General features: G+C 33.0%; 1 protein-coding gene and 1 long non-coding RNA gene across 4 annotated transcripts in view; one reads left to right on the top strand and one right to left on the bottom strand.

The window, feature by feature from the left end:
• LOC135842821 (uncharacterized) overlaps positions 1–26,090 on the bottom strand; it is a 72,596-nt gene that overhangs the window by 33,777 nt on the left and 12,729 nt on the right. For both annotated transcript variants that reach the window (XR_010558191.1, XR_010558190.1), the window contains exon 3: positions 5,475–5,610. This is a non-coding gene — a long non-coding RNA (uncharacterized LOC135842821). The remainder of the gene's footprint in view (positions 1–5,474; positions 5,611–26,090) is intronic.
• Nost (Nostrin) overlaps positions 1–26,090 on the top strand; it is a 47,007-nt gene that overhangs the window by 17,657 nt on the left and 3,260 nt on the right. Inside the window, exons 2-11 of one of the 2 annotated variants that reach the window (XM_065360458.1) lie at positions 9,213–9,298; positions 14,068–14,211; positions 15,386–15,492; positions 18,087–18,283; positions 19,625–19,713; positions 19,795–19,930; positions 20,017–20,181; positions 20,281–20,433; positions 22,915–23,067; positions 23,146–23,218. In XM_065360458.1, coding sequence (XP_065216530.1) covers positions 9,213–9,298; positions 14,068–14,211; positions 15,386–15,492; positions 18,087–18,283; positions 19,625–19,713; positions 19,795–19,930; positions 20,017–20,181; positions 20,281–20,433; positions 22,915–23,067; positions 23,146–23,218 — 1,303 coding nt within the window. Of the gene's footprint in view, positions 1–9,212; positions 9,299–14,067; positions 14,212–15,385; positions 15,493–18,086; positions 18,284–19,624; positions 19,714–19,794; positions 19,931–20,016; positions 20,182–20,280; positions 20,434–22,914; positions 23,068–23,145; positions 23,261–26,090 lie in introns of both variants that reach the window. The other variant, XM_065360457.1, reaches the window with a different exon arrangement.

Genomic DNA, 26,090 nt, shown 5'->3' with positions numbered 1-26,090 from the left:
TGAGTAAAGAGAATTTAATACGGTTCTTTTATGTCTTACCTCCTCCCCCCCTCCTCCTAGTTCTCCTTCCCACCATCTTTCTCGTTTCTGCCACCTTGTTTCCAATTTACACTGCCGTGAATTTTAATTTAGTTTAATTGTAAGATAAAAAAAATTTTAGGTTCTGAATTTTTAAATTTTCATTTTATTGGACCTTTGTCAAATTTTGAATGAATTTTGAAATCATAAAAATTATTTTTTCAAATTAAAAGAGAAATATAGGTTCAAAGTTATGAAATAATCAAATTGTATTTGATTGATAACTTTTTATAGGTGAAGTATTCACTCAATTTGAAAAAAAAACGAGGGAGGGGAATACAATAAATTGGAGATCAACAATTTGAACTCTACTACATCATCAACTAAATTTTTCAAAAAAATTCAAGAATTTCGTATGCACAAAATCTGAAGTAGAATTTAGTAAACAAAAGCACACATTTATCGATGATGAAGTTTAAATTCTGATTTCAAGCATAGAATCGGATCTGCAAAAATAAATTGAATTGAATTCATTTTAAAAAATTTACTTTATCAAAAACATAGTAGCAAACCCTTGATAAGAAATTTGTAGATGTGAATCTCGTGTTTCATCTACCAGCAATAATAAAAGAATTTACTGATTTTATTGATTCTATGATATTTATAGGTACTGATGATTGATCGAATCTTCCTCTTTCGGAAATAAAATATCCACAAGCCTCTTTCTTCCCTCTGTCTTCAATCCAATTTTCATTTACCTGGGTGAATTTCCAATCTTTCAAAAAAATATTCTTAGATTTAAAAAAAAGCTCCAGGAATTTTTCCCACCCTCCTCCTTCTCCATTCCTTCTTGGATTTTTATCTATTTTTTAAATTGATTTCATTTTAGTAAAAATTGAAGAACATTTTCGTTCTTTTTCATACAATCCCCTGCCCCGCTTTCAGGTTTTTTGTTTTTCAAAATTTTTAAATGGATGTAAAAACCCAAACAAAACAGATCACTTTTGAAGAATTGGTAAAAAAATTGTTTTTTAACAGGTAGAATATCTCTACGTTCCTATTCGTTTTTTGTTTTGATTTTTTATTTGATTGCTCTAAAATTTAAGAGTTAGCGAAAATTTTAATGAAAGGGCACAAAAGTGCAGTGATTTTGAGCCTTCATCTTGATTGAAAAAAAAAATTACAGAAAAATAAGAAAATCAACTGAACTGAAATTCATCAAGTGAGAGAGGAAGAGAAAAGTGTTTATAGTGATTAATTCAAACTTGTCCAAACAATATTTAAACACTACCATACATTCTCGAACGATAACAAAAGGTCTCTATATCACAGGAGAGAATTGAAATTTGAACACCAGACACCTTTTCCCCTCAGTAAATGAGCATAAAACTTGAATTGAAGATTTCTATGGATTTTTCAGTCAGAGAAAGGTTGGAAAATACATTTCAGATGATTTTTGAGAATCGAAAATCTCTTTCGCTGTAGCCTCCAGCACTGTTCAAAATGATCGAATATCGCCGCAGGGAAATTGAAATAGACTAGAAGCTTTTTCTTGAAATGAATTTTGGCTGAAAGGTATTATTTCAAAAGTTCCTTTTTTGAGATTTTTGACGTACTCAATCGTAGAATTTAAAACTTCATGAACGCATTGAAAATTCTAATGATAAAGATGAGAAGCTAAAAATTTTACGAGAGAAAGTTTTTTCCATTATTTTCCTGAAAGCCCGAATTTTTTTTTGCAATTTGAAGCCGAATGGCTCAAAACATCCTCTCTTCGTCATCAAACTCTATTAAATTCAAACACTCCAAATTTGTTTTTCAAATTACCCTTCAAATTCCCCCTCCCATTTCCGATTATCAAAACAGTTCGACTTCCTTCTTAATTGGCAAATTCAGTCGACCTAAATTTCAACACTTACGCAGCTCGTTTCGTATAGTCCAAAGTGTGCGCCATTTAAATCTGCACCATTTCAACCATCTAAATTGCTACCACAAAGCTTCACCTCCATAGTCGTACATTTCATCTCGTAGACAAAAAATTTCACACGTCCATTGCAACAACATCCATCACGTCTGCACAATTCTTCGTCTCGTACTTACAATAAAAAAATACAAAGCTAAGCTAGGTACTCGTAACATAAATCGATCATCTAATAAATCCATTGACATGAATGTCTCGTCCATCTCCTCCAATTAAGTCACTTTCAAAGAAATCTCACTCGATGAACTCTTACCTCCGGGGATCTGACTTTACGATAGATTTACAAACCGAAGAGGGATAAGGGAAACAATATCGTACTTAATAGGGCAAATTTATCCGAAGATCCAGTTCATCAGACGGCATTCTTTGGCATACTTCGAGTTGACATAAATGCGAAAAAAAAATCAATCGCCGAGTGGCATTATCTGAATACTCTTGACCAGTTTACATTGTTGTTTTGTAAAACTAGACGACAGTATATAATATTTTCTATTCGATGTATTCAGATTTCGTTTTTCACTTTTCCATATTTCTCTACGAGTGTACCTACCTATAAAAGTATTTTTCCTATAAATTTCTCCGTTTCACTTTTTTTTCTTCTTCTGTTGTTTGTGACTGAGTCAGATTCGCATAAATCGCCTGCGTTGTTTATGGAACTTTTTAATGATATATAATCGGCTAATAACGTCCACGTAGAGAGTGTACTTAGATGTAGAATACTATACACTTAATACATATGTATTTTTTTTTTCAATTAATATGACAACCTATTATAGATTACGTAACGACAAGTACCTGTATAACACTCTTTCATCGTAAACCCCGACACACTCAAGTGCACATTTAATGGGCGTCTTTTTATCGATCATCGTAATGACCATCGTGCGACACAATAAACGTGCTAAACTTACGTAGATAAGGTATTTAGTATTTACTTTCTGGCCAAATATCATCTTCGTAATTCGCCCAAACAAGCAAGTAACAACAACTCGGTGTGTGGGATGTTGGCAAACGTGTAAAGTAGGTAGGTAGGTAAGCAACCACTAATCACGAACTAAAAAAAAAAAATTTCACTATTTTGAAGACGCACGAAATCTTGAGTCGAGTTACGAAAATTTTAATCAAATAAACTAGGAAGATAGGTAGTCACTCATTTTATGACATCCCACATCCCAATTACGATTACTTCAACATTATGGCACTCGGTTAGGTATTGGACCGTAATCGTGTTTAAATTACCTACCTACTCGTTTCTGGACAATTTTCTTCTAGTGTTGGAGTATATTTCGCAGCATATCGAGATACTTTCTAGACCTAAGAGCTAATTTATTCTCCATTGGCGTGAAAATTTCCGCAATTTTACGCGTAAGGTATACTATAATGTATCTGTGTGTTTCTGTCGGTATATATATACGTAGATGTACCTGCTTCGTATATGAGGAATATTCATAACTTGGATGCGAACTCGAGTGTCGGTTTGTGATTAAGAATTCTTAAGACGTGTGTTTCTCAATCTTCTGTTGTTAGAGAAATTACCGCTTTACGCCCCGGTTTCCTATTAATATTCAAATTAGACGCGTATAAAGAACATAGAGACATATAAACGCACAGAGGTTAACAGGTGAAGAAGCTCGGCTAACAATGGTCATCGCGGTAGTAGGTGTTGAGTTAACTGCCGTGTACGCATATTTAATTATTATTTAAGGACGATAAGACCATGCTGCATAGGACGTAGGTCCATCGCCGAAAAAGAGAGATTTATGGAGGCGAAATGGGTCGAAAATAGGCTGAAAACAAAATTTCAGCTCTCCGGGTTGATTGGTAAAATTTTGATTTTTCTCATTTTTGGGCCAAATTTTTTGAAAATTCTCCAAAAATCGAAAAATTATTTTCAGCGCCTGAAATTCTGGCTGATGGTATATTTTGAGGTCCTTTATCGATTCTTCTTTGAATAATTCAAAAATTGTTTGCCTGTCAAAAAAACACATAGGTATGTATTTTTGTAGGTTTTTTGAAAAAAAATGAGTCTGTTACAGACAAATTTTGTGTTTCACGAGTAAATCGGAAGTAAATACTCATAAAAGTACACATTTTGGCGGAGATGGTTTTTGTGGCCACCCTTTCAGTTTGGAGCTATGGCAGTTCAAAGTTTTCTTTTGTCAATTTCACCCCCACCACCGCGATAAAAAATTCTGAAAAAAATGTGTCGAAAGGCTCATCCTTACTCCACATATTTCTGGTGGTACCAAAATTTTACATCCAATATTCATGATGGATAATAGATTTTTACTGCAAAACAGTATTTTTTAGCAGTACTGGACAAGGGGGTGGGTTGAGGGGGATTTTGACTCGAAATTTTTATTTATTTTACGTGGGAACAAGTTTACCTTTTCTAATTTTTCAACAAAAATTAAATTTCCTTCGTTGAAAAATTTTTTATTCAAAACATTTTAGAACTCTTGAGATTCTTCAAAACTCACTCTACATATTGCAGTTCCTCTCCTCCCCCTCCGGATCCAATTGACGTTTTTCTTCAGAAAGTGACCTTTCTCCTTCTTTAAAATTTGAATTTAAAATCTTCCTTGTCCATACAATTTAGGTACCTATTTAAGAAATGAAAAAATTATGCCTTAAAACATTCCCAACTTTGCACCTGAATAAGACAGATAACGAAAATACCAGAACTAAAAATACTCTGAATTTTGATATTTCGCTCTTTTCAAAGGTGAAAATTTCATTTGTTTATCTCGTCATACTTACAAGTCATAAAAATTAAAATTAGTACCCAAGCCAATATTATTTCTTTTAATTTTGGCGCTCTTTTCTTCATCAAATGAGTTACTAAAAATTGAGAAAACATTTCCAAGTAGGTACTAACTATTTCTATTGCAATTGGTTAAAGGTTTTTAGATTCATAATCGAATGATAAGTAAATTGAAACATGAAAAGGAATGCAATGAAATGAGCATCGAAGCATAACGAAAATTTGCTACGAAATTTCTCTAAACGTCTTTCACAGCGTATTGTACCAATGCGGTTTTCGTCATAAATAAACAATTTTTAGATGCGGTTTGTGATGAAATCATGCCAACAGCATTTTATGTCCATGCCCGTGAAATAAATTCAACATTAGACCATTAGACCAAAATATTATCAACTTGTATCTTGAAGTGAAGGTCGTTCAAGAACCTTTTGATGCATTACAACTGTTCATGTTCAATCTAAATTTGGCAATCGTATTGAAATGTAAGCATGGTTCTACCCTTTCTCTATTCTCTTCTCTTTTACAGAGATTTGAAAAATTCTTGTGTAACTGTTTGAAAAAAGCACTCGCTCTCAAATTTTCACTTGGCTGGATTCGTTTTTCAATGTTTGGTACATACATTTTTGATGTTTAAGAAAAACATATCTTTAGCTAGGTAAGTATTTTTTGAACAAATTGATATGGGGAAATTTTATTAACCTACCTACTTACCAATTTTAATGCAGTTTTTCCAGCCCCATTTTTTTGTGCAGCCTCCAGCATGAAATCTCTTTTTCCAAGAAACTAAACATTTCTTCAGAACGAACAAACTTGTTGAAAAGTGGCTCAGTCACATTTCAATTGAAATCTGAAAAATAAAAACCAATATCTGCGTGAAAAATAAAATGAAAAAATCAATTTTTTTATTTGCTAGAAAATCCAAATAATTATAACGAATGATAGAATAAGAAACTCTCCTTCAACGTTAGCAGAATCAACTTTCATGGTCGAAAAAATTACCCTCAAATCGGAAATAGTGATAATCAAATTAAGTAGCATCGAGTTTTCTACAGGGAATCACAATTGCCCATTTTTTTTAAATTTCAAAATGATATTTTTTACCTGGTATGTACATATAATCGCCTCAGTTCTCACGAAAACAAATCATTTTTGAGTTCAAAACATTGGGTAATTTGAATATAATTGTCACTAGGAAAGCTAGCTAGTTCATATTTGATTATCACTGGAGCGAGGAAAAAATTACATGACCTAAAAATCTAAAAATACAACATTATGACCACATAGGTAATATATGCACTCTAGGCATCTATGTAAAATATGCAGTATTATAAACGAAAGATGCGAAAGGTGCTCTGGAGAGCCCTTTTGAATTGGAGCAACATAATGGGTACCACTGAAATCATTGAAATAATAATTCTTAGGTAGGTACATATATTCAAAAACATGAAATTTTATTCTAAAACAATTGCGAAATTACTCATTATAAGATAATATTCCTCAATTCTTTGTTTTAAAAAATAATTTCTATGGCAGAGAGTCTTGAAAATTTAAGATTTTTCTTTCTCAGAACCGAAGAAAAAATTGAAAAATAATTTTTTTTCATTTTCAAAGGAAACTACTTACTTGAGTACTTAAAAAAAAATAAACAGAAATAAAAATTCTAAAAGAAAAAAAATTAATGAAAAATTTCACAGTTTTTATTTTAAAAAATGAAAAAAGCATGACTTCGTGGCAAAAAAGTAGAATTTTTTTGACAATTTTGATGAAAAGGTAATACCCACTTTACTCACAATTTTGGCAAAAAAACAGCACCTAAAGGTGATTTTAGCATTTTTGACAAAAAAAGAGAGGAATGTCAGAGCAATTTGATCAGAAAGTACATACCTATGACTTTTTGACAATTTTGGAAAAATGACCTTTTTTTGATAATTTTGGCAAGTACGGGAATTTTTGGAATTTTTGGCAAGAAACATGACTTTTGGAAAATTTTTGCAAAAAAAACAAGGCTTTTGGACAATTTTGGCAAAAACGAAACTTTTTGTAAATTTTTGCAAAAATCATAAAATTTTGGCAAAAATCCCCCCCCCCCAAACTGACGAAGTAGGTACTAGGTATCTTGTCAAAAATAGAACTCTTAATCAACTTTACAAAAAAAAAAACTTCATTTTGGCAAAAAAACAAGACCTGTTTTGGTAATTTCGACAAAAACTGGACTTTTTGGCAATTAATTCAAAAATCAGGACTTCTAGGAAATTTTTACAAAAAAGCAGGACATTCTTGGCAATTTTGACAATAAAACAGGACAAAAGTAGGATAGCAGCACACATGAGCAAAAAAACAGGACCAAGGATGTAAGAAGAAGCCGGATAAGCTGTCCTCTTGGGCAAACAGAAAACCATGCAATGCCATAAAATTTGTCGTCTCCCTCATTATTATAAATTTTTGCTCTTCCAATACTGATTTTCTCAAGATTGAATCTTCAATATGAGCCATAAAAAACTGATGTCAATTTTACATTTCCTCTTCCTCTATGCCTTTACACCACTCGACAAATTTTACTAATCTCGTCTCTCGAGGATACGACAAATTCGTCATTTACTCCTACTAGTGGATATTTTGACACTATTTGCTCACACCTTTCTCTTTTCGTCTTCGATCCCTTATCAATTTAATCGACAAATCCATCGCTTCAGCATCAGATATACAGGTACGTACACAATTCGTCGAGTTCTCTCGTTCAATGCTGAGAAACCTGTCCAATATGTACAACTACGTACTCGTAATATGTCCGCTTATAAGAAGAATATACACGACAAGATCACCTGAAACAAGGTCATTACGGGACTCGACATCGACATGGTGTATTGTATATGTCACTCGAGCATATGGTTTTTTTTCCTATCTGGCCAGGTAATGTGACACCTACGCTCGTGCACTTGGTAGTTGGTGGTACCCCATACACTTGTATGTCTAGTAGGTAGGTAGGTATTTCATTCATGTGCAATTTGCACCAACACCTTACGTATGTACTTTGCTCATTTGGGAAATTCGTTTAAAAACGATAAATTAAAAAAGAAGGAAAATACAACACGTCGTCGTTTTAGTTTGAAAATTATAGCGTTGCGACGGTGGCATTGTATTCTCAATTACTCCAATGGGATTGGTTTCATGATAAATGACGTCTTGGTCAAATGATATGTACCTGGAACAATGTAAAAGTATTAGGTAGGGTTTTCATTTTGGCGTTTCTTTTGGCCGAAGGCTTGGGTGTGTTTCGAAGCCATTGTACCCGGACCGACCTTCCGTCCGGTGTGCGCCCTCTTTGATATAATTTTATGGTATTTTTCGCGTCATTTACTCGTACGACAGAATAAGAGAGAAAAAAACTCGTCTTATCGTTCGAAAACGAATTTTTTTTCAGACGTAATAATACGAATAATTTTACGAGTTACTGTTTGGAAGCAAACGGAAAAAAATGTCTATTACCTCGTTAAATTTCCCACGTCCCACGTCCGATTAGTCAATTTGCTACTCGAGCACCCTCTGCTCTTCGCGGCTATTATTACGCTACAATTAGCTGAAAAAAAATTCTCGATGCTAATTTAGCTTAGTTAACTTTCAAGTGGTAGGTAAACTTACCTACTCGAATACCTGTACATACGAGTAAGTACATTTGCCTTGCAAACAGATAACACTTTAAAACCATGCCATCTCCCCACTCTTTATTTTTTTTTAATCATACTCGAACGCGTAATTAACTTTTCGAAACATATGTTCCTGGCGTATATTTTATATTTACAAACGAACGATGCGCGCTGCAGGCGATATACACAATTTTTAGGTTCTTTTTCCTTCTTGTTCGCTAGGTTCTTATACACACTGAATGGTCTCTGCAGCGTCGTCATCGTAGTTATCGTCGTCGTTGTCGTCGTCGGCCAGCCGTGATATTTAAAAATATTTTCAGTCGATTGTATACAAAATAGTACGTACAAAGTGCTGCGGTGAAAATGTGTCGCATTCGTAAATAAAGTACCTATACCTATACATAATTCGATGGGAAATGTTGCTAATCGATGTTTTGTTCGTTGATCGCGCGAAAAGCTCTACTTGAATTTGTGATATAAAAGTACCTACTTCCTTATGGATTCGACGGAAACCGAAAGCGTTGATTCTTTGTGTTCGAATGCGCCTCCCGAAAGACGTAGTAGTAAGCGAACGCTTACTAGGAAATTTCAAAGATTGTTACCCACCAAGGTAATTGCGAACGGTTACGTAACTCTTTCTTATTCGTAGGTCCCTCTTGAGGAAAAAGAAAAACGAGGTTTTGAAGGGGTGTAAATTCAAATTGCGATTCATTTGAAAATGTTTTACCTATCTAGTGTATTTTTTTTTTAAATTTTGAGATGGAATTTCCGTGTTAATGTTTTTACGTGATTTTTTTCTCTACAGGGTCAAGATGGCTTCGAAGAGCTACGACGGTATATCAAACAAGGAGGCGATTTTTGCAAAGAATTGAGCGTCATTTTACAAGAAAGGTAAGAATCTGCAAATAGATACCTATTACTTACTAAGTACTTATTTGATGGATCAACCATCAGTAGGTAATGAAGATTTAGAAATACTAAGCTGATGGTTCTTACGTCATAAGCTAAGTCTAAATTCACCACAATTAGAATTACCCAATTTTGGTGACAGATACTTCTCAATCTAGACAGCTTTGGTCAATATGGCAAAAAATTAGAAACTTGACCTAATTAATAAAGATCCAAAAATACTGAGCTGGTAGTTTTAAAAATCAATGTAGTTAATATCATGAGCCAAATTGAGGTCTGAAGACATGTTTATTTTGTAAAGTCCATTTCTCATTCAAGGAAGTCTTCTAATGTCTTCTGGGCGAGAGATCCATTCGAGAGGTGGCATGTACTTTTGCTTTATGCCATGGGCCATGGGTGCCAATTTTTAAAATCCATAATATAATTAGGAAATTCGTGGGTTTTTTTCAAACGTCTACTATGCTTCAACTGAACAGCTGCTTTGAAGTAATTGACCATGAGATTATATTGAGATCGAATTCAAATTTGAAATCGTGAATTTTGAAACCATATTTTTTGTTGAGGGGGTTGTAGGTGGCAGGTGCGGGGGGAATTAAATTAGTCATACCCATAATAATGAAAAAGTGTTTTTTGGCTCCAAATTTTTTCAAAATGATCCCCATGAATTCTTAAAATGTGCGATTAGTTCACTTTCGACATCAGTGAGAAAATACGTATTTTTTGAGCCCAATTTATCAAAAAAAAAAAAAAAGGTCCTCTGAAATTTCAAAACGAGTGATTGGGCAGTCATAACTCTGGGAATTTGAGAATGTCCTCTTTAAGTCATATTGTAAAATGCCAACGCATTTTGGGGACCACTTTTAACACTAGTGAGAAAAAAACTAAATACTCAGCTAAAATCTCGAAATGTGTAATTGAACAACTATAACTCCCAGAATCTTTCACCTAAGTCATTTACGAGTATTTTCATTAATTAGGTATGCAATTTTTTTTTGAAAATTCCGGCTCCCCAAAAAAAATACTTAATAATTTTCTTCACTTCATCATTAGAATAGATATGGTACCTATGTCAAAATTGGGCATCCACGTGTGATTGTAATTCAAGAGCGAGTGAAAAAAAAAATGTTTTCAGGGATGATAAATAACGATTCACTTTTTTCATCATTTTATGCAATTTTTGGTGAATTTTGAAAAATTAAAAACCCCATAGAACTCTAAATTTTCCATTTAGCCTTTGGCCAGATGATTTTTTGTTTTCAGGAGCTACTCTATATGGGAGTAAAATGAGCAGAATCGAACGCTGAGTGACCGAGAGATTTACTTTTATTGAATCGATCAAAAATTTTCCTTCCTCCCTTCCTTCCCCGACACCCACCCCCCCCCCTCCAAAAAAAAAGAACAGATATCCTCAAAAAATTATTTAAAAATGAAAATGTGCAATGATGACTTCAATGTAACAAATTTTCAGAATCGAAATACAGTAAGAAAAATGTTTACCCCCCCTCCAAATTTCATGTCAAATTAATGGAGATTTTGACCTCATATCTCATAGCTTTCAATTTTGCTCTATTTCAAAAAATGAAACCCAACATACAGCAATTGAAAAAAATACACCTTTTGGTAATCCATAATATCCTCCTCAGACTTTATCTCGAACAGGTGATAACATTCGAACAATCGTAGATAGGTTAAAACAAATTTCAAAGATTAAAAGGTAAATTCAATTTACATTTTGAAAAAAAAAATCAAAAATTCTGAAAAATTGAAAATTGAAATGTTTATTGATTGAACGTTTAACTTTAAAAATTCGACTCAATTTTGAATGTATGATTTAAAATTCATAAAAACTTTCAAAGAAGTAATTTTTTATCTCAGAATCAGTTCAAAATTTCGTATCATTAAAATAGGTGATTTCGATTGAAATGGGCATTATCTAAAAATTGAATTTAGGCAATGTTTTCGCAGGAACTGAGCGTAAGTGTCTGTCATTATGATTTATTTTTTTTCTCCACCCCATCCCCTTCTCTCTTTTCGTGACGAAATCATAGTGTATTCGGATATTGTGTGTTACATTTTTAAGACGAATCAAATCGAAAAAATGAGACTATTAATTTGTTCAGCTCCTTTGAAAACAAACCATTCGATGCACTGAAAATGTCCACCAATTTTTTCTGAATATTTTCTGAGGGCTTTTAAGGGGTCGTTTAGATATTTTCATTGTTAAAAAACGTAATGATAAAAAGAATCACTTTCCTAGTTGTTAAAAAATGAGAAACCTCCAAAAAAACTCTTCAAAAAAGAATTACACCCCCCCCCCTCTCCACGATTCCTAATGAACTAGAGGTAAAAATATTTCAGTAAAAAAATGTTATGATATAATGGTGGAATCCGCCCCTGATAAGAAATACCTACCACTTCACCAGATGGTATGAGACAAACTATGAAACAGTTAATGAGCCAAAAATTTGGGGGCTGACAAATCTACCAGACTCCAGAGTCAAGTTAGATTATCAAACTTATTTGAGGGATCTGTCCGCCCAAATCACGCTGAAATTTTGTTCAAATGTACTTTGAACATCGTAGATGTGCCTTTTGATGTACGTACATCTATCCCAGCTTTGGTTTGATTGTACTTTGGATAAATATAATACTCGTTTTTTCAAAATTTGTCATTTTTCAGCATCTTTAGACTCCACTCAAGCTTGATGTAATTGGGCTACAAAGTTCAATTTTTGCATGAACATCAAGTTTGTGGTGGAGAAGTGCCTTTTGATATTTTGGGTCAATTTTGAAAATTTTTGGGGCCCAAAAAGGGGGGGTGCAGGGTCAATTTTCAAAAAATTCACAATTTTATACCCTTAGTCAGTAATGGATAACAAATCAAAGCTATATTCCAAATTTCATTAAAATCGGTTCGGTCAATCATTCTAACTTTGAGTGGAACTTGAAGAACAATTTTACCAAAATTACAAAAAACAGGGTACTCGAAACTTCGCGAATTTTTATCGTACAAAAATCATTCTTATATATTCTGAAAGGTCTTTGAAAAATAAGAAAAAAAAGTATCTATGCGTTTTTTGAATAAACGCATAGTTTTTGAGAAAATTGCGTTTGAAACTCCCGGAAATTGCATTACGAAATAGTTACAGAATATAACTCCGTGTAGCGGTTCGCCGTCTACGGTTGAACGCGTTTCATTACGCGCTTGAAACCGTGGGAGGGCGGGGGGGGCACCGCTACCGCGTCGCCTGATAAATTCTTACCTACTCACAATTTTCAAAATCACGCCAGAAAAATTATGTACAATTTAAGCGAAAAAAAGATGTAATCGGACTTTCGACTGCATGATTCATTATCAGCGACTGATGGGAGTCATTTTTGTCGATGATGTATTATTATTGACTCAAAACATATCAGATGCCAATCATCGTCCCTGCCTGTTTCTTCACCTAAATTGTGATTTTTCTCCTACACTTGATGAATTTTGTAAACCTTGATTTTTTTATCTCGTTTTTCAACTAATGGTATTTTCATATTGCAGTCTTCTTTTTCATGCTTTTGAATAGAGAAAACTATTGAAAGGGCTGAAAATTGAAACCTTCGCAAAATGAAACTTACGTTAGCATTTTTGCACATTTTCACTTTGGTATCAATAAGGTAGTCAAAACTTATCAACTCAATATTTATTGTATTCCCATTTCGCTCAAGTGTCCAATTTGAAAAAAAAATGGCCTTCAATTTTTAAAATTTCACAACTGGAATTATCTTATTTGAAAATTGGCTTTACTATAGCTTTAGAAAGAAAAATATACTTCCATAGTACCTTCTACTCCCCGCCTTCCGACTTGACTTCAAATCCTCAACATCCCTCTAAAACGACGCTTCATTATAGCCTTTCAAAGTTCGCATTTTCATACAAGAAACTCACCACAGGAATCTGCAATTATCACTTTTTCATTCATTACCACGTTTTTGCTCTTCTTTTCTCACCCAAGTTCGAATTAATCTCACACGTTTCAATTTTACGATTTGTACCTATTTGTCCATATTTCAATCAGGAAACGTCGTAAAAAAAGAGAGAAATAGGGAAGGAACGAGGAGCAGAGAAAAAGAAAAAAAAACATCGATTGTAAGTACTCGTATATGTACCGCTCGCTGTGACTTTTGACTCTTTTTGGATTTAATTACTTACTCATAAAATGGGATTCACCGCTCAATTGTAACCACTTTCTACACTGTACGTACCGAGTGTTAATTACCGAACTGATATCGATTTCGTGTAAGCGTTCGTCATTCAAGTAATTACGTCACTTTGATGATCAATTGGCGAACGCGAATTTTTCAAATAACATTACACTATTTACGTAAATTTAATTACAAGGGTAAATATAAGACGAAAAGCATCTGTGAGTGAAATAAAAGTTATGTTGAGCCTCAAAAAAAAACTCCCGAATGAGAAATGTTTTTAAAAAGCTAGACCAAAGTATGTCTATTGTCTTATAATACTCAATTAACGTATATCTATAAAACTATAAATAATGCTCTTCTTCCTTTCCTATTTTCAATTTCATTAATCAACCATCTCACATAGAAACTTACGTACCATTATGAAACCACACTTAAGAAACCATAAAGTATCCAAAACCACCATTTTAAACGTACTCGAGCCAATTATCCGCATCGATGCGATAATATCTGCAATACAATATTATATCGAACGTGCCAACATTTTTTTATTTTTTTATTTACAGATCAGAAGCCGAAATCCAGTACGCGAAGACTTTATCGAAACTCTCAAATAAATTATTAAAAGTATCCAAAGAAGCGGTTGGAACGGTCAGCCAGGCTTGGCATAAGGCTGGAATTGAATTAGAAACCACCAGTGAAATTCACAAGTAAATACCACGTAGCCTAGCTAATTTAAATGCTAACTAAATTATCACGAGAATTATATTTATGCTCACGTGTGTACTGTGTAGTATAGCTGCAGGTATTCAGAAAAGAGAGGTTTTTTTTCTGTGCAGTTTTTTTTTTCAACTAGAATATTGAAAATAAATCATATTTATAAACGTTACGTACCTATCTAGGTAGGTTCGTTTCATATACTTTCATAACGTTGGATGTATTTCCTCTCTGCACCTTTGTTTACATTGTACTCGTAATACGAACGATGTACCGAGTAATAGACTTGGTTGTTTATCTTAAATACGAGTGTATGTGCTCTGTACTCGTATGTTTGTAACTCTGTACGTGAACGAGAGCTAATTTACCTATTTGACATTTTAATACTCGTGCAATATTGTATACTAAACAAAATTATTATCCGCAATCCGCATATACAAATAATTTACATTCGCATATCTGACGAACCTATATGATGTACTCAGGTATGTGAATATGGTACCGGAAGTGATTCTTATCGTAGGATATTCGCCACAACGATCAAAGACCAAACCCTATATGGTTTTTTAACGGTACACTGAGCTCGTGTCATCGGCTGTGTACCATATTATCAATCATATAAATCCATTCTTGACATCGATTGTGATCTGATTTTTAAAATTTATCCTAAATAAAATCAAATTAAGTTCATTTTCATAGGTACATACGAAGCTACATATTTGTGTGAAGTTAGGATACTTACATTTTAAAAACCAGATCATAATCGATGGCAAGAATGGATTTATATGATCGATAATATTATAGTACACAGACACACTACACAGCCAATGACACGAGCTCATTGTACCGTTAAAAAACCATATGAGGTATGGTCTTTGATGAGTACGTGAATTAATAAAAATGAGAACTTGACTGCATAGCTTATACCTACCTAGATTTATAATTAATGCTCGACAAATCACATGTTTTCATCTATGTAAGGCAAATTGACTTTTTTTAAATAAGTAGGTATATTTTTTATATTTTGAATTTTTATTGTGCATTCGCGAAGGTATTTGAAAAAATAACACTACATAGAGCAGTTATTCTTTTAATGTTAAACGTATTCACAAAGAGAGTAATAAGTACCTAGTTTGAAGTATTCCATTGATTTATTTTGTTTTCCAGGACTTTTGCTACTGCCCTTTGCGAAGAAGTTGTGAAACCATTAAAACAACTATTAGAGTCTCAACATAGGATACGAAAATCAGTGGAAAATGCGGTAGATAAAACAGGTATGTAGATCTTTTTTTTTTTAGAATGAACTACTTGTACAGGGAAAATTAATCCTGTGATGCCCCAGTAATTTTTGGAAATTTTGATCATTTTTTTGTACGAGTAGATTCTAAAACTTGTACTGGTACATTTGATCAAGTCTGATCATTGAAGTGGTCAGATCCAATCAGGTTTTCCCTAATTGAAAATGGCCAGGTCTTAACGGATATATGTAATCTGATCGAAACTCAGATCTGATCAGGCCAAAATGAATCTATAAAATGCTCTGATTTGATCAGATCTGATTAGATCCAATCATTTTACACCACGTAGGAAAACCTCGAGTTCAAAAAATTCTGAATTTGATTTTTTTTGAGCTTATTCAATGAAAATTTTTTAGATGAGTGAAATAGAAGAAAAATATTGATTTTAGTTTAATCGAAAAACGTGCAAAATGGGAGTGGGATCAATTTAATCGAAGAAATTGAAATTTCAAGAATTCATTGTAATTATACGTAGGTAGGTACCTACCTAATTTTAATTAAATTTTGAAATTTATTCTAAGAACTGTTCGGAATTGAAATTATGTAAAATAATTCAGTCATTTAAAAAAAAAAAAATGAAATTCCATAAAATACAGACTACAAAAATTATTGATTAAGAAATGTTGTTAATTTGGTATGAACTTTTAAAAAGCCGAAAAAGTGATGAGCCATTTTGGCTACATCGAGAAATATTTTTAAAAACTGCTGAAACTAAAAAAATTGATGGACAGTTTTTTGTTTTGCAAGTTTTCACAAATGGAAAAAAATTCAAAAAAAATTGTTGAAAATTCTAATTTAAAATCTGCTTGAGTGAAGGGAATGGAAGGAAGGGAGGGAAGAAGAAAGGGGAAATGAATAAAGTCTAAAACCTGAAACTTCTCCTTAAGTACGTCTACGAAATTTTGAATAACGTTAAGGTAGGTTGGTTGGTACACCTATAAGAATTATTTAGGATTTTTTTTTTTTATCAAAAATGTTTAAAATTTGAAGTTTTTATAGGAAACTTAATTTTTAAAAATGGCTCAAATACAATAGGACTGACTTTTGAAAATTAGAAAAAATTCAGTGGATACATTTTCCTTTACACCGGCAACCTAAAGGGGTAGTCCTTCTCAATTTTGATAAAATTTTGGTGAAAAAAATTAAAAATCATGCGACACGTCGTTTGTTGTGTTTTCGACAACCCTAATTTCGAATTTTGGCTTACTTTTAAGGTATTAACCCCCCTCCCCCATTATTCAGCCCATTTTTTTTTAATTAAAAAATTTGAGTAACCAATGTTTTTTTTTTTTTTGAGATTTAAATGAGCTAGGTTTCGAGTGACTTGTTTTTTAGAGTTTTTTAATGTGCTGAATCCGAATTTCGACTACATTTTTTGACACCTATGAGTTTTTTCAAGTCTAGTCCTACAATAAGCCTGAAATTTTTTTTAAAAATGAAGAGCTATGGTTTAATGAGTTCTTTGAGACGCCAATATCAAAATTATTTTTTGATCAAATCCTCCCCCCTTCTCTTCTCCATAACGTCCACCTCGAGTATGGAAAAAAAAGTTATATGTACCTACAGCGACCGATATCGACAAATTGCATTGTAGATTTTCGCAACAGGTCTAATTTTAAAGAAATATTATTGAAAATTAATTTTCCTGGAAAAAATTGATAAGTGCAAAAATGTTGAAGGAAAATCGGTTGTTTTAAATTTTATCAAATCGGTGAAATTTTCAAAATTCAAAGAAAATGAATTCCAAAAAAAAAAATATTGAAAAGGTCTAGTTAATGAGTAGGAGAAATCAGCCCCCTCCCCAATTTTCTTCCCAGTGGCCTCAGATGGTACCCTTTGATGAGAAAAAACTCCTCAGAAATTGGTGACCCCCTCTCACTCATTCCTGTATTCCTATATTTTTAGCCTTTCATTAGACGTTATTTTGATATAATTTTTCATTTTTATATTCAAGGAATATTTTTGTTTTTCGGCACAAAGTGACATCTTCTGAAGGGGTGATTTATTACTGGTTCGTCTGGTTCACGTTTCATAAATCCAAACGAATCGAAGAGGTGATACTATTTGAAAATCATCTAGAAATTTTTTCTTCATGTAGAATTTGACTGGATACAGAGTTTTTTCGATTTCTTGTTTTAACAGCCGAAAATTGCAATAAGTAGCATAGCATAGTAAATTACAACGGTCAACATTAAATTAGTCAATTGAAAAATTTTCAAAATAACGCAATAAAACGGCTAAAAAATGCAAGGAAACCGAGAGGGGAATCTCTGAGGAATTTTTTCTCATCGAGGGCTATCATCTGAAACCACTGAAAAGAACATTGGAAAGATGGCCGATTTCACCCATTTATTCAGCAAAGCGCATCATTTTAAAAAATGGCATCAAACAATTTCGAAAATTAAAAAAAAAAACTATTGAATTTATTACCTTTCAAGTCAAAAGATCTTTTTAAAATTTCCAAATATTAAACCTTTAAAAAACTTGCTCAATCTCTTTTCTACCAATTTACTTTTCTTCCACTCAACCTTAAACCAACACCTCTCACTGATCAATTTGTACTCACGCAGGTAAAAACCTAAGCGAATGGCGTGCAGCCGAAAGCAAGAGTAAAAAACAAAGCTTCGTGAGCGCCCGAGAAAACGAAAAACTTCAAGATGTAACCTTAGACGTAAGACTGAGCGGAGGCCTGACTGGATCCAATAAACTGACTGCTAGTTCATTACATCTACACCAAAAACAAGGCTCCGACAAAGAATCTTCCAAGGTAAGACATTCCAAATCACTATCCAAAGAAGGAAACAAAACAATCGCCTGCATATGGGTTTTAAACATCCACAGCTGAATAGTACCTACTAAATCGGCCAATAATAAAATTACCATCAAAATAAAAATAAACCCTTTTTGTGATAGATTTTATAGCGTTATAAAATAGCAAAATAATAGGTACCTCATAAGCTGAGTGGATACTTTCACTGTAGGTAGATGAGATGTCTCAATATAGTCAATCAATTTTACGATAGGTGCGTCTATTCTGTAAAATTTACACAAAAGTGAAACCTTCTCCTTAATATAGATAATAATTTTATATACCTACAGTGAAAAAAAAAGATCCAACACTATATACGTATGTAGTTCACCGGTGGGCTGACTACGATTTTATGCACGTAGCACGTTTCTTGGGGCTTGTTAAAACGCACATGTAATATAGTTATACCCCATTGAACGATGAAATTAGTCCAATTTATGTCTTAATTCGTAATTGTACGAGTGGTACTTTGTAATTACGCCGTAAAAAGCACACGTAAACGTATCTGTTTGACAAAACGATACCTAGTAATTACCCAGATGGAAATATTTTTCAAAATTCACGACATAAATAGTATATTATGAGCACTGAGTACATATTCAATGGTCAACTTGACCCTGAATCTAACCCCTTAGGGATGCATCTTACAAGTGCAGGCTCTACGCAAGCGCCGAGTTGCTAATTGCTATTTTCTTACATAACAAGATGGAGATATAATTAGACACCTAGTTTAAACATTTTCATTGGTACACACCACACACACAGGTGTCTCGTTTGCATCTTTAGACCTCTCACAGTGTGCACACAGTTGGCCACATTATTGATATTATTCGCTCTATTAAGCAAATGGACAAAGCTAAAGCTAGAAAATAGCGTGAATTAGGGCATAACTATTTACGTAATAAACCTAATACACTCCGTATAAGACCAATCAAGTCCATATTCAAAATTTTCATACCTTCAACTCTTTTACACGAATGTCTCTCCAATGCAGCAGGTATATTTTCTGGCTCGTCGAATTTTTATTATAGGTACTTTTAATTACCTACGTTTTTCCTCAACCTTGAGACACTCGAGTGATTTTAGTCGCGAATCGTCATATTATACAGTACTTACTCTCACACGTATGTACCTACATAAGACCAGATAAATTCTTCGTGATATCACTACCTTATCATTCGCCTGTCTTGTACTTGCACCGACCCCTCGTTGGTAAAAAAAATCCATCGACCCGTTGACCTTTTTTTTTTCTTTATTCGACACCTGTCTAATAATTTTATTTTTCTTTGCAAATTCCAGTTGGAAAGTAAACGTAAGAAAGCCGAAGAATTGGTGAAAAAATCAGACGTCGAATATTACACGTATTGTATACGAGCAGAACGAGCAAGGTGAGATGACCAGAATAAATCCGCAGATTTGGAAAGTGAAATTATACGCCAATTTAACTCATCATTTCGTTCAATTTGCAGATTAGAATGGGAGACTGCGGTTATCCGAGGAAGCCAATGCTTCCAGGCTCTAGAAGAAGAACGTCTGCAACAATTAAAACATTTAGCTTTCGTGTATTGGCAACATTGTCGAGATGTGGGGCCAAAATTAACGCAGGTAATGAGTATTTTTGAGCTTCTCCTCGAAACGAATATTATTATATCCGCATATACATCGATTCAACTGGTGGTAAATTTTTTCAGAGTGCTTTGAGACTGAAAGATCCGATCGAAAATTGTGACGTAGCCAACGATATAAAAACCATTGCTACCACAAAAGGCATAGAACAACCGGTATCCGAACAACTGCTACCGGATTTTTACGCTGAACATACTACATTAGCTATGAACAAAGAACGAAGAAGACAGGTAAATAAATAAAATACACTTTCGTATAATATGATCTCGTCAACTTTATGGATTTCAAATTTCAATGATAATAATATAATGGCAATTATAATGTTACAGGCTCTAGTTAAAGTACTTCAATTAGTAGTTCAAGATTTAGAACGAGAAAGGCGAGGAAAGAATGGAGTAGAAAATTTAGCTCGAGCTTTCAAACAAAGTCCAAACTTTGGCAATGATGATTCGCAGCAAAATGTTTCCGAGAAATTACACCATGTGAGTGAAAGTACTTTACCTATCTGCTATCTGAATTAGAATTTAAGTGCATTTAAAGCCATCATAGCTAAAATTAAAATGTGAAGAGGATCCTTACAATTATCGATTTCATAAAAACCCTTGAAATATTGCAGTTCACAGATTATTTTTTGAAAAATTGAAATTTCATTCATATGAGTATACATAAGATAGCATTAAGTATGCAGTTTGAAAAATTGAAATTTCATTCATATAAATAAGATAGTATTATGCAGCGCAGTTCAAAAACAGGGTGTCTAACAAAGCTCCCAAGCAAAAAATCATGACTTTTTCATTACCTACTCGTCACATTTTTACCGCATGAAAATACCCCCTCGCCCCCTCCCAAAAATTTAAAACTTGAAACTGCGAGGACATTTTTTAAAACTTGTAGGCAAGTAGGTATTTTATTTTTTTCATTTTTCTAATTTTTTGAACAAATTTTTCATTTTTTTATTTTATGGGCTTTTAAAAAAATTTTCAAGTGTGTTTCGAGCAAAATTCATGACTTTTCCATGACTTTCATGACCGTTAGACACCCTGAAAAATGGACGTTTGAGAAAATCGAAAAAATATTTTAAAAAAGTCACCCAATCATTACATTTTCTGGAGAGGAGGGGGGATAAACGAGTTTCAATTAATTTGATTATTCAATCAATCGCCCTTTTTGAACAATAAAAAAAAATCTTCCTTCATTGTAAAGGAAATTATCGAAACGATTTTCCATAGGCTAATTATCGCTCGTTCGAAGCATTTTTTCAACTGAAAAAAAGCGTTGTTTTTTTCAAAAATTAAGAAAACTTGGAAGATAGCGAATTGCCAGCAAGATTTTTTAGAAAAGATTGCCAATGAAAAATATTTTCTTTAAAATGTTCTTGCCAAATTAAGTGACAGAAAAAATACATTCGAATCACTAGGAGGGGAGGGGGAGGGGGAGGGGGTCGGTCGCTTGCTGATATTCAACACAAAACCAAAAGAAGACACACTGAAGTGTCAGAAAAGTAATTGTTTAGATAAGAATATAATGCAGAAATCATAAAAGTTGAATTTTTTTAAAAAAATTGTTGAAATTTTGTAAATAGTCTGCAAAAATATTAAAATAAAATACTTGGTTAAATTTTATTAAAATATTATTCATAATAGTGTTGGAAAAATTGATAGAAATTCACCACAAATGTTGAATTTGAAAACTTTGTGAAAGCAGAACCATTAAAAAAATCGATAAAAAATTTCATTTAAATTATACAAATACAAAACTATTACAAATATTAAGTATAAAAATTGGAATTTAAATTTCCCAGGATTAAGTATGTAAAAATCGCTTAAAATCACAAAAATGGGTGAACGAAGATTTTTGTAAGAATTATTTAAAATTTCTCAAGATCAATTTTTTGTATCAATTTTTCTTAAGATTTGCACAACTTTTTAGAAGATTTTCAACAATTTTCAGAAAACTTGGGCGTTTTGATCATTTTTTCATGTACCTACATATGTACAAATTTTTTATTAAATTATCAGTGATTCAAATAAAAATTGAATTCATTTTCGACTTTAAAATTTCATCACTTGCATGTGAAATTGTGAATTTTAAATTAAAAAATTTCGGAACTTTTTCTTAGTTTAATGACACGATTTTCCAGATTATTTATGTCAAATTTTGGCCAATTTTTTAGCATATTTTCAATAATTTTTGTTGAATTTTTATCGGTTTTTGTCCAGTTCTGTTCAATTATTGTCATTTGTAATTTGCAATATTTTTAATTGAATGAAATTTGATCAATTTTTACATCATTTTAACCGACTCTACAGAATTTTAGAACCTTATCACCTGATTGTGATTCATTATTACAACATTTCAGACAATTTATTCATTTTGACCGGTTTGATCGAATTTTTAAAAATTTTTATGGAATTTTCAGCAGTTTTCGCTTAACTTTGGGCAATTTTTGAGACATTTTCATTTCTTTCACGTTTTTTTGACAAGTTTAATGCACATATTGAATTTATTTTGAATCTTTTTTAAAATGAAATAGGTGCAAACAATTAATTGGAAAAATTTCACAATTTACAAAAAATGTCCACAGGGATCAAACATCTTTAACCATTCAGAAGTTATAGAAGATGCACAACTAATTATTTTGAAGGCGAATACCTACTTGTTTTTTGGATGATTCATTTGCTTAAAAAAATGAGGGTGCTGATTTTTGAGCCACCCAATATATTTGTTTTAAAAAACTTGTATGTTGTAATTTGAACATTTTTAAAATAAAAACTCTTAAAATTTGAAAAACGAACCCAAAAAATAAACTATACGAAGAATCGAAATTTACAAATCCCTGAAGTGCTCCTCTTTCAATAAATTGAATTTAGTCTTACGTTAGATGCATAATTAATTATATTCCTTCCCCCCAAATCTATCGCGTTTCTAATTCTTTGTTTACACTAATAAATAAAAATTTTCAGATGAGATTCATGCTAACCTACCTAGAAGCAGCCAGATACAAGGTTTCTTGCGCTTTGGCCGAACTAGATGGTAAACCAAAACCTAGTCATCCTTTAGCAACTCATATACATGTGATACGTGATAGACAAGGATTCCAACAAAGCATATTAAAAGTAAGTTTGCTTCAAGCAGCTACCATATCTACCCCATTCAACGTGTTATTTTCTTATCTAATCGTATTCATTTCTCAGGTACCACCTTGGGTCCAAAAAGACGCGAACGAGCAACCAGAACAAGTCGAATCTCCCGACTGGACTGATCGAGGTACTGCCGATGGAAATTCAGTACAACCGGATAGTGATTTTGGTACAATAATTCAAAAAAAATTATTTTACCATTATACATATATCAGCACCCAATATAATAGGCTTATGAAAAAACATGGTCAATTTTCGCGTCCCCTCGTACCCATCATCTTCATGTCATCGAATGCGTATTTCGCGTTTAAACGTCATTTTTATAGTCCCTTATATCGATTACACGGCTACTTTTTATACGTAGATGTCAACTTAGTTGCCTATTTTGCGCTTTTTTTTCTTTCTTTCTTTCGATGATGACGGTTCATTCATCATTTAGAATAGCTTGACATATTGATGTCTCTAGCCGACAGATATGTTCCTATTACGGCTACTTACGTCCAGTAGGATGTCGAAGACAGGATGAGGGGCGTTTTTAATAAATATATGCCGATCACGAATAAACAATTGAATTGACGTCGGCTTAAATTCTTCAACAACCGCGGTATAAGGCTCAGAATGACAAGTAGTGTCTCGAAAAGTAACGTCATTATTTTTTTTTCTTTTTGTCGTATCAATATAGTACGCGAAGCTGAAGTGTAACTAGATAAGGTATAAGTAGAGTTACGTTTGATACGATTTATTTTATAGAGCTCAGCTTTGTATGGATTCCATTCCTCGTTACACTCGCAAATCGCAAGTGGGATGCGATTAAAATACTTAATTGCGTTTCTTTTTTTTTCCTCGAATGGTTTTACTAGCTCGTCGCTGTGTCCAGCAAATTGAATTAATAGGTACTACAACGAAACAGCAGGGAATGGATGTGGTGAAAAAAAAACACATTTATGTTAATGGGTAGGAAACGGAAATGGTCAAGTAGTCGGTGGAAAAAACATTTCGGTTCCAGTATCCATTTACTATTCATGTTTGAGGCACCCAGAGACTTTTTGTTTGGAATTGAAGGGCTCAGTTCCAAGTCGGCCTAAGTCCATTTTTTCCGTTTCGAGAAAAACGCAAATAACTGTTTTTCTCGCCCTTCCGCTTCAATAATGAATGATGTGATTATATGGTTGTGAAGCTTGATCTTTCTGCTTCAAAGTACCGTATTGGTATTTTTTCAATTTTGCGTATTTTCAGCTCCAGAGCGCGTCAAAGAGTCAGAAAAAGTGGACTTAGGCCACTTTGGAATTATCTGATGTTGAAAATTTCAAAAAAGAGCTGAAAAAAATGCGTTTTTTCAAAAAAAAATTCACGAATCATTAATTTAATACATTTCTGAAACAATTTCATTCAAAGCACCTTCAAATTTCGTCTATTCTGAAAAAAAAATGAGTAAAATAATCGGACCCCCCCCCCGAGCCGGCAAAACAGCGCTCCTGAGCGGAAAAAGTAACGTCAGGTGTTGGGACAAGGTGGTAAAGGTGTTAACCGACCTGTACCACCAGATGGCGCTGCTAACTCAAAAATGATAAAAATGGACTTAGGCCGACTTGGAACTGGGCCCTTCAATTATTCATGAAAGGATTTTTCGATGGAATGATCAAAACCAAACTTTCAGTAAAGCCAAAGTTCAGTTTTCGATGCTTGAAAAAATTAAAATTTAAAAAACAGAAAACCGAAACTTCGTGCTTTCCGAATAAAATTGATGAAAACACGTTTCCTGCCTGATTAAACTCGTAGATATTTTTTCATCCATTTCCCACATTTTTCAATCGTTTTGACTCACTCTACTCAAATTCGCCTTTTTATGGAAATTTTGCAATGTTTCTGCAAGAACTGAAAATTTGTTTTTTCAAGTTTTGTAATGTTATGCTTCCATATAGGTAGATTAGAGCTGGAAAATTTTTGAACTAGGTACTCATAGACTGAGAAATCAATGGACCATTCAGAATTTTTAAAGTCTTGAATTTCATAAAAATTCAAAAACTCTTTCATTATGAAAAAAAAAATCAAAATTTGACCTGTCCGAGGTTGACAGTTGAAATTAGATTAGTTTTCAATTCTGCAGATTTGCAGATTTTTAAATTTTTTTTCAATTTGAAAACGAACCACTCGTGAAAAAAGCTCCAATAAAATTCAGCATCATTTATTCAAGATTAACGATTTTCGCGACTATTTTAGCACAATTTTTCAAAATCTGTTTCTGTTGGATCAAATATAAATTTTTGAACTATAAAGCTTAAAAAATCTGCTTGAGGGTTTTAAAATGATCCAGAATTGCGGCCAATCGATTTAGGAGTCGAAAATAAATCTCAATTTGTCAAATTTTGATATTTTCGTAAGAAATTAACAAAATTAGAATTTTTGAATATTCTCGAAAAATTGAAAAGTCAAATTCAGTAGGTACCTATTAAAACTTTGCCTGGAGCTATATTTTGGATACCTACTTTTTCGATTTTTTTCACGTCCAGTCCAAAAAAAAAGGTTTATTGCTGAGAAACATGATTTTTCTTTAGTATGAAACTGAAATCCAAAGACAACGTCTAATGGAAAACTCGTAGTCTATCTCGTACCTTTTTGCTTAGACATAAAATTGTAGGAAAAAAGTACCTCAATAACCAGCAACAAAAGTAGGCTGAATGAAAAAACCCCAAGGGGAGCATAAAAAGTACACCATAAATTACAAAATTCAAGCAGTTAATTTCATTTTTCAAGGCTGAAATTCAGTTCGTATCAGATTTTCAACCTCCTTAATCGATTGGTGTTGATTTCAAACAGTTTTGAGACCTTCAGAAAATATTCAGATTTTCATTAGTAGGTACTGTAATTAATAATAATTTAACAGGAAAAATTATTATCATCGTGAAACTTCGCAGATGTGCTGCCGATAACATAATATTATTCAATATATAAAAAGTACTCGAAATTTGGGCGCAGATAACGCTTTCACGAGAAGGGGG

This window comes from Planococcus citri, chromosome 4 (genome assembly GCF_950023065.1).
Source record: "Planococcus citri chromosome 4, ihPlaCitr1.1, whole genome shotgun sequence".
NCBI classification, from domain to species: Eukaryota; Metazoa; Arthropoda; class Insecta; order Hemiptera; family Pseudococcidae; genus Planococcus; species Planococcus citri.
Note: the sequence above shows the minus strand (reverse complement) of the source record. Positions and strands in the feature narration are given on the sequence as shown.